Source organism: Temnothorax curvispinosus, unplaced genomic scaffold, assembly GCF_003070985.1.
Source record: "Temnothorax curvispinosus isolate PA1 unplaced genomic scaffold, ASM307098v1 QBEX01007135.1, whole genome shotgun sequence".
Lineage (NCBI taxonomy): Eukaryota > Metazoa > Arthropoda > Insecta > Hymenoptera > Formicidae > Temnothorax > Temnothorax curvispinosus.
Window position 1 is genome coordinate 428,077 of NW_020216915.1, and position 12,419 is coordinate 440,495.

Below are 12,419 nucleotides of genomic sequence, written 5' to 3' on the forward strand. Positions count from 1 at the left end.
AGATATGTACCTTTCATGCTGAGAGGAAGTACGTAACGCGAAGACGTAACACGTGACCGTGAGACCAACAAATGAATTGCGCATAAATGCTCAGCTCATAATGTCATGGCGTGATTTAGAGAAACAATGAAGTTTCTATATTAACTTGTAAAAGAGCGAGAGGGGTCCCATAATAATTTGCGTGCGGTAATTTCTGCCACTGTAGTCCTACTTGCACGAAGCAAGGCCCCATCGCTTCGCGAATCGACTGTAATTGTTATTTCGCGAGAGAAAGCTAAGCTCATTATCTCGTACACGTTGCTATATGTCTTGATGCAATCTTAAAATACTTTCAATGGCTTAATCGATAATATTTTTTGATACCGGTACCTTGTAAGTATAGATAAACTGTATTCGACAATCTCGAAATTATTTAAGATTTTATTTTTGCATTATAATTCGGTGACAGTCGTTAAAAATGACGTCGTAAGGAAAGTGCGGAAATAGTTATCCATTATACCGAAGGGTCATTATTCGGGTCATTCGTTTTTTTGGCAACTACGCCGCTTTATCTTCTTATCGACATGTCAGAGCACCGCCTACCCTAAACAAGATTCATTATCTCAGAAATTTTTACCCTCTATTCATGTCATGTATACAAAGTAAACAGAAGTAGAAAATGCGACAAGATAAATTATTTGCGACTTGTCCACATAATTTTGAATGACAAACTTAAGGTTAAAGACGAGGAAAACGAGGTAAATTTACATATATTTGTGTGGACGATATAAATCAATAAGCACACACGTGTAGCCGAGTTCATCAACCCTATCGACACGTGTACTCCATTTACCAAAATATCAGAAATACATAGAGTATGCCAAACATTCAACGATATGTAAATTAAAATAAAATGATAAATAAAAATATTAATTAATATAAAATTGGAAGTAAACTCGAAGTAAAGTAAATGTAAAATTTACAGAAGTTCCAATTAAATCAAATGCTATTTTAAGAAAAAAAAATTTTATCCGCCGGAGAAGCAACGGGAGATTATTTTTGTTATTATTTCCTAGGGTGTTGCTACATAGAAAAAAAATGTAAAATTAAGAGGCTCTCAGTCCCAAGTCAACCCTTTAGTGAGCAAGTCAATCATGATGATCAGAACTGCTTTCTCTAAAGCAGTCAGGGAAATTTGATATGGCATACTGAAGAAGAAGAAAATATTTTATGCTTTGTAATGAATTAAATCTAATACTTTCTAGTAGGAAATTAATAGGGAATTAATATGGGACTATAATTTAAAGTCATCGTTTTTAATGTAGATAGATTGCTTTTGTGTATGTATGTGTATGTGTATGTGTCTTAAAATAGAGTCGAGGGACATATAAAACTATTTATAATGAATGTGTATGATTTAGGTAAGATGGACAGCGTTCGTACTTTGCCTATTATCAGCAGTTTCTGGACAATTGGACCTGCCACAGTACAGGGACGATGCTGGCCGACAAATACCATCGTACAGGGACGATGCTGGCCGACAAACACCATCGTACAGGGACGATGCTGGTCGAGAACTACCATCGTACAGGGATGAAGATCCTGGACGACAACTACCACCAAATGAATTAAATTACCAGAATATTTTGGCTAGATTAGATTTCCTCGGCGCAGAGAGATGTAGCGCTAATGTGGTAGCTCAGTGGGCATACGAAACCAACGTCAACGAATACACGCAACTACAAGCGGTAAGATCAAAGTATCATTGAATCTATAAAGAAGATCGTCCTTCTTCCAATTTTGCTAAATCAGAATTTTGTCACGATACTTTATCACGCTAAACAGTTTCAAAACTTTCCCGTTAACCAGGCTGACGAATTTCGAAACTTTAAGACACGACCCGCATATGCGTGACCTGTCCCTCTATTTGCAATTTAGGCTATCTTATGAAATACGATATTAAATTTTCATACGTGTCGCAGCAAATCATTATCACGAGTATCATAAGATTTTAATTTTGTTCATAATCTAGATGGTAATTTATCAGGAATATTTAATTAAAATTTAAAAACAATACTTTAACTTCAAATCAGCAGTAATTAGCTTTATTACAATCAACATTAAAAATTAAAGCTTAGAAGTATACCTATACAAGCGTATCTTTCAAGCATCATAATAAAAAACGCATATAGGTGTCTGCGGCAATTACTGTTGAAATAAAAAAAAATTAGATCAAGAGATTAAAGCAAATTACTATTAAGGAGCGTGTGGCGATGCAATTCTGAAGGCAAAAGTTGAGAAAGGCTTGATTTTCAACAAAGTGCAGTGACAACCGTGGAAAATGAGACGCGTACAATCGTATATTTCTCATCCACCCTATACGAAACGTCTTCGAGGGGACCTCGACCTCCTCTCGGTATCCTCCCGTGACTCTTCGTGGCGTCCTCACACATTGACTTGTCAATCGACCGGCGAACCGACGCTACTTGGCTGGCGTCGCGACTACGATTTTCCCTGGCACGAGACTTGCTCGCATTGTCCGCGAAAGGCCGAACGCCTCCGCGGGAAATCTTCCCAGGCGATGCCATTGTCGTGATAATCATCCCGAACGATTGTGCAATGCACGCCCGGCCGTCTCGTATCGCCGAGAAACGGGAGTTTTGTACTTTTCAATGCGAAGCCAGCGAGGCTCGCGTCGCGTGACGTTAACAATAATTGAGGCGCCCGCGCCGTTTTCCTTTTCCGCGGAGAACGTCGATGGACGGCGAGCCACCGCCTTGCGGCTCATTATCCCATGGGAAGAATCAATGACTGGTCGTCGAGGTTGTTTATAAGCAAATTGATTTTTGTATTAGCAAATAATTATAAAGTAATTAATTATATATTTTTTTAAATCTATGAATTGTCTCGGTGTCTCGTAGCAATCAGATGATAAAGATTATGTTGCGCATATTACGTGACATCTGCTTTGTTGATGCCTTTTACGCATGTCGCGTACTGTCATTGTATGTGGAAATATACCACGTAACACATAACCAGAATTGGCACTCGTGTATTATGCGATGCTATGCGGTTTTTCATATAATGATAAATATACCATGTACATAAATATTGTTATAAATTACAAATTGTCTGTAAAAGTAATATATTACATGATAATCGTATAATCAGACCTTAATAAATAATGTGTACGTTTTAAATAATACAAAGGTTCAAATGCAATTTTACTTTCTTAGTTACTTTTCTTTGAATGCAGGTTACTGGTCAGGAAGAACATAGATACGACGGTTTTATCTCTAACGGTAAAACCGTCGTTCGCCGATTCGTGTTTTACTGCAACATTTCCTAATCAGTCGCCGAGAGATTAGTTTTCTTACGTCATGTAATTAATACAATTGAAATTCAATACAAAACAACACTAATTTTATCATTTGAAAATAAGAAAAATAAAAAAAAAGAATAATTTATCTATCTCTTTGTGAGTGTAATAAAAAAGCATTTTTTTTTGTTTCGCATAAGAATTATTTTCAATATTTTTGCCTTATGCTTTCAGCTGGACGCCCAACGCTTATATGCGGACTTCCAATACCAAGCTTGGCTTTTAATCTCCAGAATCGACGTAAATTCAATTCGAGATCCCATAATCAGGCGACGACTCCGTTATTTGTCCGCCGTGGGCCCTTCGGCACTGCCACCTGACCAACTGGACAGGGTAAACACTAGCTTTATTTATACAAGCAATTATAACACTTATATCGTTATTTAACTGACAATGTACGTGACAGTAAATATTGTTAGCAGTAATAAAATTATTTCTTCGCAGTACAATCGTCTAATCAACGACATGCTTGCGATTTACAACGCGGCGACCATATGCGCTTACAACGATCCGTTCCGGTGTGGGCTACGTTTATATCCAGGTAATACATTACGAATTACGCTGAATAACGATTGGATCGGCACGATGCCGCCGCGCCGGCATCGTTCACGGTTCGTCGCGGCGAAATTCCGCGGGGGAATTTACGTAAGTCTAAAATGCGCATGAAAGTGTGAAGAAAATAGGATACGTCACGCGAGCGAGCGCAAGTCCCCCCTCCTTCTCTGGGGGTAAGGAGATTCCCTGTTTCTTTTCCGTTTAATTTATGAAAACCACTGTGCCGCGCTGTATGAGCCTCTAATTGTCTGTTATTCTTATGTTTAATGTAAATCCCCCGTGCACGCCCATTTAGACGCGAAACGAACACAACCTGAGGCATAAAACATGCACAAATAGAAAGCAAACACTTAATTAATTGAGCAAAGACGCTACACGGTTGAACATAATTTAATATGAGAATTTAATTACTCACTCGAATCTAGCGTGTGCCACGAAATGATAGTTGACTGCGCCTGAGCCTCGAGGGCAAAGGTCTGAATTTAAGCAACTCAATGAAAAAATTTACGGTCCATATCAATAATTTTGACAAATAAATATACTTGACAAACAACACTTGCTATCGTTAATATTTCATTCAGTAGGCTACTAATATTATTATTAGATAAATTTTACTCCAAAATTCTCCAAAATGAGAAAAAGAGTGTTATTGTGCTACCGGTGTTTTAAAATAAATCTAAAATTTGTTAAAAATATGTACGTGATTAACGTAAAAGTTACTCGCGAGATATTTGATAAAATATCTTTTACAAATGATACATGATGTATATTTAAAAAGTATAAATTTTAACACTATGTTTTTTATTATAGATATATCGCAAATCATGGCGAGAAGTCGGGACTGGGACGAACTGCAGTACGTCTGGACTGAGTGGAGAAGACGAAGCGGCAGGCCGATTAGGGATCTGTATCAACAACTCATTACGCTGACCAATGATGCTGCAAGAATGAATAGTACGTCTAATTTTACCTCTATGCCGGAAGTATGACGCGTTAAATGAAATCTATAATGCTGACGAAGACGATCAGCATATAATTTCGCTTCATGCGAGATTGTAAAAAGATTATAAGTGTTGAATTTTGTTTTTTCGTCAGGAATTTTTTACACTTTTAATCTACAGCGAGTGACAAGATTATTACGTTCAGATTAATTAATACATAGAACATTACATGGAAACTATAAGCGTTAATTATGTCTTATTGATAGCTACTCCGGATTGAGGATTAATATTACACTGTTATTTCTTTTTATAGACTTCACTGATGCTGCCGAATATTGGATGTTTCCCTACGAATCTCCTAATTTCCAACAGGACATTGATGAGGCTTGGGAAACTATACGTCCGCTTTACGAAGAATTGCACGCTTATATTCGCAAAAAGTTGAGAGATCTCTACGGACCTGAAAAAATTGGCGGACACGCGCCTCTTCCGTCTCACGTCCTCGGTAAGAGCAACACGGGATGAAATATTTATTTCAGAATTTTGAATATTTTACACTATGCATATACCATTAGCAACGAACTATTAATTAATTACTTACGTGTCAGTTATCTGTAACTACATCGTTCTTTACTCAATGTTTATAGGTAACATATGGGGACAGTCTTGGACCAATCTTTTAGATGTTACTTTGCCGTATCCCGGGAAAACATACCCTGATGTCACGCAGGAAATGCGGGCTCAAGTAAAATCCCCCTTCACCTTTTTTATTTTATAATCAATGTTTTATATTATATTCTTTATATAAAGGATATAATTAATATTGCTAATTACTATGTGTAACTAATATTAATAGCCGTGTTATTATAATTAGGGTTATACACCCATCGACATGATTCGGGTAGCTGAGGAATTCTATCTGTCCTTGAACTTGAGCGCAATGCCGCCGGAATTTTGGGCCGGAAGCGTAATCGCCGATCCTGGTGACCGCCCATTAATCTGCCAGGCGTCCGCATGGGACTTTTGCAATCGCATAGATTACAGGTTGATACGTTTATCAATAACAGTCTATAATATGTACAGTAATCAATTAATTGATGTTACACTGTTACATTGAAATCAGCAAAGGCGTTTTTTTCTTTTTGAAAACGTTTAAACTTTTACGTGTTAGTCTCATACCTTGAAGATTACGAAATAAGAATAAGAGTTTTTAGTATGTTGTTATTTTTATGTTTAGAATCAAAATGTGTACAAAGGTGACGATGAAGGATTTGATAACTTTACATCACGAAATGGCACACATTCAGTATTTCTTGCGGTACAGCGGTCTACCTCGCGAATTTCGTGACGGTGCTAATCCAGGTATGAAAATACATTCGAAATTTTCATTCTATCGTATATTCTATAATTATCGCATTAAATAGAAATACAAATCTAACAAAATCGTAACATAACCAGACTGCACGCGATTATATTGTGTAAATTGAAGTTCAAGTTTACTAGATAAATTTTAAAATAATTCAAATTTAAAAAATCTTACAGATACAATTAGTATAATTGTTACGAAACTCAGAAGATAAAAAAATCGAGCACAATAGAAATTAAAAATAAGACAGCAAAACAAATCGCAAAATGCAAAACAATTTTTTTGCAGCGGAATAGTTATCAAAATAAAATTACACAGTATTTTTTCTACGTCTCAATCTCTATTTTTCGCAATATGTAAATGAATATAAAATAAGTAATAACATAAAAAGATTAAGACAGTTTTAAAACGCTTGCGGGATGTCAACATTCGTTCTCAATGACACTGATATTTCGTATGATGCACGACTACAATAATGAGCAATTGCATCACGCCGGGAAGAAAAACTTGACTAGGACAAAAGGATAGGAGACGGCCGGTGATAATGGCATGCGTGCCGGACAGACGACAACGCGCTTACGTAAGCGCGACGGGTCCGGCTTCAGGCCGACTTCCGGAAGGCACAGCCGACCTGTGTGCGTCTTACGGCTAATAGCGCGAAAGCGAGAGCGAGTACGACACGCTCGAGGTGTACACTGCGCGCTACGGTACGCGAATAAACGAGTGGATGTTACTCGCGTACATTGGCGTCGACCGCACGTTAAAATATTTTTATTATGGTATAATCGCGCTTTCACCGTAGCAACGGCCGGCCGGCCGGGCTCGGTCGTTCGCCTCACACCGGAACACGGATTGTTTCGAATCAACGAGAACAGCCTCGCAACGACGACGGCCTTGCCGATCGTTCGATCGGTTTTGCAAAAATTCTGCGAGCGTAAAATCTATGTACCTTGATTCAGCCTCAGTCGCGTAGACGATTTATCACTCCTGTCGAGAGCGCGATTCAGAATTATTTCGTCGTTTACTTCGGCAACAAATTTCGTCTACATTCGCGAATAATTTTTATCGCAGATTTTCATCTGCATTCCATACTTTCGTGCATCTGGAATGCCTAATTAACGCGAATTCCGAGTTATAAAATCGCGTTACGACTAATTATGCGTTTGAGGCGTTAGGCGTGTTCGCGGTTTGCATGAGAAAACTTAGTTAAAAAAAGGAAAATAATCAGCATCATCTATCACGCTCGACTAATCGCCGCTAACCGTAATTACATCCTGGTTAGTGCTAAACACATGAAGCGAAAAAGTCACCGGGTTATCCGCGGAGAGCCTCGAGAAACTTTGCAATAATTGTAAACGGAACTCAACGACAAGCCATCTGTTTCATCTGACGTCGACTTTCACCGTTTGATTTTATCAAATAGCCAAACTCTTTCAAAACATCCGTGACGGAAAACTCGAAATCTGAAATCGAGTCGTACCGAGGATTATCTCGTTCATAGCTTTCGAAATAAAATAAAGACCTTTTATTACTCATACATAAATATAACATGTACGTAATAACATGAAGATAATATTAACGCACTGATTACTATTATTATGAAAACTATTGCAACTAAAACGTTCTTCAATAACTGTCGAAGAGAACAAACGTGACGGTCTTCGCGACTGTTTATTTATTATACTGTTGTACTAAAGTTATTACTATAATTACCAGGATTCCATGAGGCGGTCGGCGAAGCCGTCGCCTTGAGTGTCGCGACGCCGCAGCATCTGCAAACTCTGGGCCTGGCGAACACGTTCATCGACGAGCGCTCCGCGGACATCAATTACCTCTTCTCCTTGGCGATGGATAAACTGGTGCTACTGCCCTTCAGCATCGCGATGGACAGGTGGCGGTGGGACGTCTTTCGCGGCTACGTCAACAAGGAGGAGTACAATTGTCACTGGCACAGGCTGAAGGAGCAGTACACGGGCACGAAGCCGCCGGTTCTGCGATCCGAGGACGATTTCGATCCAGGCGCGAAGTATCACATCCCCGCCAATATCCCCTACATACGGTGAGTACTTGCTATATTCAAATGTCATTTTAATTCGTGGCGATTCGTTTCCAACGATCGATCGTCTCGCGTAGATGTGATAATTATTACCTGAGGTCAATTTCTAACTCTTCCGACGATCTTGGTAATTACGACAGTGGTAATTAAAATTATGGACACGTGGGAAAATTGCGATAATATAATAACGGGAAAAACCTTATACAATAATATTGTCTCTTACAATAATATCTGATTGATAAACTGCATATAGCATGTACGTTCAGCAGAATACGTTGTTATTTCAGCAAGTCTGGTCTTGCTGATTTGGCAATAAAAGAACACCTGCGTACTTTCATATGTAGTTTCCAATACGCCCGAAGCGGGTAATCCCGTTGCGAACAATTCTGCGTAGCCGCGCACCTCGCGCACGAGATCGGCGCGATTTCACTTTTGATTCGCGATCCCGTGCACCCCTTCTCTCGTAATCTGCTCATTGATAGATGAAGAGAAAGAGAGGCGCGGGGGAGCCCTTTCTCCGACTCTCATTACACGCGTTGTAACTAGTACAATGCGCGAACGAGTCGGTCTAATATCTGAGCGATCCGAATGATAGATCGCGAAGCAGAACAGGACGCTGATATCATCGAATCGGAAGTGTTACGTATGCGCTCTTTCCTTCGTTAGTCATGCTAGATAAAAGGAAAGTCCTATTTCCATCGTCCGTACGAGGCTTAATTACGCATAGAGACTTTAGCGGCGCTAATTACCGGATGAATTTCCGCGTGTGCTACGTCGCGGCCGAAATTACGAAAATGACTTTCGCCGGCTCTACCTTATTCCGACTCCCTACCGGAACAAGAAACCGGAATAGCGCCTCGGTCACAATCAAACACCGCTCGAGCGAAGCGAATATCGTGCACTATCGAGTGCACGCGATCGAAGATATAAATAATTCGTCACGCTACGCGAAGTTCAAGGATGTTGACGCCGGGCATGATAAACGCACACGGGAAAATCTTTGTCTCGTAATGCATAAATCGATACTTTACCATTCAGCTGCTCGATCTCCAATGAATGCCTAAAGAAATCTGACATATCCAGACTGAGCTGAATATCAATTTGATACCTAATTCAATTTCGCTGGCAGGGGAAAGGAGTACAAGAGCCGCAAATTGCTTAGTATGCATGATTTATTAAAGAAGGACAGGCATGTAATAATAAACACGTTTGTAGATCTCCTCTAGAGAATAGCAATCAGGCTAGGATGAATTCCAAGGCTGTCGTTTTTGCTCTTTGGTTTTTATTAAAAAGAAGCGAAAGACATCGTTACAGAGATGTCCGTTACATGTTCCAAACGTCGTAAGAAAACACAGTACATGTGTTCTCGTAGGTACTTAAGTGTCGATACTATACATCTAAGAAATCGTTAGCGCTGTCTAAGCAGACTCGGAGACCCATAATCACCTTTCGCGGCGCAAAACGGCTGTTCTGCAAACTCATCTTCCACGTCGAATCCCGCGGCGAGAACGACGTTAAGCTAGGAAAATAAATACGTCCGCGTTTTCCTCGCGGACTCTCGCACTTCGAACGATAAATTCGAGACTCGCGAGTGCCGAGGAAACGCTTCGTTAACGCTCCCGTATGAAAGATCAGCCGTTGACCGCGTTACGATGAGTCACATTGCTCTTTCCTCCTCGCATTTGAAAAGAAATGTAGAAGAAATTTTATCGCGCGAAATTCCATGATACATCCGCCGATGCGTCCGCTCGTACGACGCAGTGGAGAATTTGCAAAAGTCGGGTCCCTCTATGGGTCCTAGTCTATCTACACCCCGAATTTATTTTGTACAAATTAACACGCTGATCTAATTCTAGTTTTTCCCACGAATATATACATTTCAATGCTTTTTTTTTTATGTACAACATTGTGATAGAAATCGCGTGGAGTCGAATTGACAAATTCCCTTTTGATTATTATTTATTTCATCTCAACGCGTTTTTCCCTTTCCCTCTCGTTAATTTCTCTTTAAACCGCGAAGCAAAAAATCCTCCACTGTCACGCTTTTTTATATTAATAATGCGAGTGTCCCCCGAAACTAGACTCGTAGTCACCACCTCCCCCTGAGATTCCGGAGTCGTGCTCGTGCACTGGCACCGCCACCGGCACTTTAACGGCGTAGGGGACGGGTTTGGGGATCGGCACTGCCACCGTTTTCGTCACGTGGATCGGCACGGGTCGTTCAACAGGCACTTTTACAGCGTAGGGCACTGGCTTTTCGACTGGTACAGGTACATGCTTCTCCACTGGATAGGGGGCTGGTACCGGTACTTTAACGTGGTAAGGCACTGGCTTTATTACAGGCACTCCTACCGGTCGCTCTACGTGAACTTTGACCGGATAGGGAACTTTCTTCTCGACCGGATAGGGGACTGGTTTTTCAACTGGGACGGGATAGGGTTTAGCTACGTGTACGGGGTAGGGACGCTCGACGGGCACTGTCACTGGGAACGGTACCGGTTTCTCCACGGGGAAGGGTTGCGCTACGTGCACTGGAACTTTCACGGTGTACGGCACGGGCTTCTCCACTGGGAATGGTTGTGGTACCGGTACTTTCACAGGATAGTGTATCTTCTTCTCGACCGGATAGGGCTGAGGGATATAAACTTTGTAGGGTACCGGCCTTTCTACCGGCACGTGAACTGGATAGGGCACCTTCTTTTCGACCGGATAGGGCTGCGGTATGTGTATCGGCACCTTTACTAAAACTTTCACCGGCACTGGGATCTTCTTCTCGATCGGATAGGGCTGCGGTACCGGCACTTTAACCGGATACGGTATTTCTTTCTCTACGGGGTAATGCACCTTCTTCTCGACCGGATAGGGAATTTTTTCGGTCTTCACGATCGTGATCTGCTTGATCTTGCCACCGTCGTCGCCGCCGCCACCGCCACCGCCACCGCCGTAACCACCGCCACCGCCGTAACCACCGCCAATGTCGTGACCACCAATATCTCCGCCGCCAATATCTCCGCCGCCGATATCGTGGCCAATTTCAAAGCCACCACCGTCTCCCCCGTAACCACCGTCCCCCCCGTAACCACCGTCGTCGTGTCCTCCATAGTCTGCCTCGATGTGACTCAGCCCGCGCTTATCCTGTTTTTTCTCGCCTTCGGCATTTTCGGTCTTCTTACTAGTAATCTCCTTTTTCTTCTCGCACACGGCCAAGGCCAGCAGCCCCGCTAATACCGTGAGAAACTGTAATCGATAGAAACGTCACGCCGATTACATCAGTCACTTGCTCTTGCAGCATCAATGCACTATCTCTTGGACCGTGAAAGAATGCTACGCGCGCGGTAAACATAGTTATTAACGGCCTCGACTGTACAATATTTACAGCAGATTACATGAAATACATAAGATTTTTCAGCTATGATTTAAAATTGTTTGATTGTTTTTATTATATTTATTTTTGTTGCAATGTCGAAGCAATATTAATTAATTTAAATCGCAATTTTATGAATAATTTGGTTTAAAAGCTAACACTTCACACGGCTACTCTTAATATGCCTACTTGAAATAAAATTAACCTCGACAAAGTGATGCGGGAAAGATGGCTAAAGCGAAGCTAATTCGCGGATCTAAGTGCAACTAATTTCGCCCCGACGAGAAAGAGAGAGCGAACTTACCAAAATTCTCATGTCTATCAAGTCTCTCACGATCTGGTCAATGTCCAGAGACTTTACTGAATGCTTCCCCCCAAGGTGCCACTGTCTTTATAGCCCGCTTTCCCCCGGCATGTATCGAGCGAGCCCCTCTGCACTCTCGCGGAAAAGTGAAACACGCGCGCGTCTGGCGTTCGCCCGTACACGGCGCATTATGGCATTTTTTTTTTTTTTTTTATAAATCCTAGACACAAGTCTACGGTGCTTCCATAATCGCGGCCAACGGCGTAGCCACTGCGGAAAATTACAGAACACCGGAAATTCCTCCAACTGCAGTGTTAAAAAGAATCAAAATTAGAAAGTACATTCGTCGAGAATGAGAATGTTTTACAACTACTTCTCAGTCGAAATAAATAAACGCGTAAGAAGAGGTGTTTAAAAGTGAATGGTAAATTCTATCACTATCATATAATACTCCAGAAATTCTGGTGTAATTGAG

At 41.1% G+C, this 12,419-nt stretch overlaps 2 protein-coding genes across 2 annotated transcripts in view; one reads left to right on the plus strand and one right to left on the minus strand.

Moving 5' to 3' along the window:
- The window catches only part of LOC112456751 (angiotensin-converting enzyme-like), a 48,618-nt gene that overhangs the window by 1,194 nt on the left and 35,005 nt on the right, over positions 1 to 12,419 (plus strand). The window contains exons 2-10 of the mRNA XM_025019485.1: positions 1,401 to 1,727; positions 3,533 to 3,691; positions 3,803 to 3,899; positions 4,724 to 4,867; positions 5,168 to 5,359; positions 5,502 to 5,599; positions 5,729 to 5,898; positions 6,092 to 6,216; positions 7,937 to 8,279. Of these exons, the coding sequence (XP_024875253.1) occupies positions 1,401 to 1,727; positions 3,533 to 3,691; positions 3,803 to 3,899; positions 4,724 to 4,867; positions 5,168 to 5,359; positions 5,502 to 5,599; positions 5,729 to 5,898; positions 6,092 to 6,216; positions 7,937 to 8,279 (1,655 nt within the window). The remainder of the gene's footprint in view (positions 1 to 1,400; positions 1,728 to 3,532; positions 3,692 to 3,802; positions 3,900 to 4,723; positions 4,868 to 5,167; positions 5,360 to 5,501; positions 5,600 to 5,728; positions 5,899 to 6,091; positions 6,217 to 7,936; positions 8,280 to 12,419) is intronic.
- On the minus strand, positions 9,554 to 12,168 carry LOC112456752 (skin secretory protein xP2-like). Its single transcript, XM_025019486.1, has 2 exons — positions 11,945 to 12,168; positions 9,554 to 11,513 (listed from the first exon to the last, which is right to left on the minus strand). The coding sequence occupies exons 1-2, from the start codon at positions 11,954 to 11,956 to the stop codon at positions 10,329 to 10,331; spliced, it is 1,197 nt and encodes a 398-aa protein (XP_024875254.1). The 5' UTR covers positions 11,957 to 12,168; the 3' UTR covers positions 9,554 to 10,328.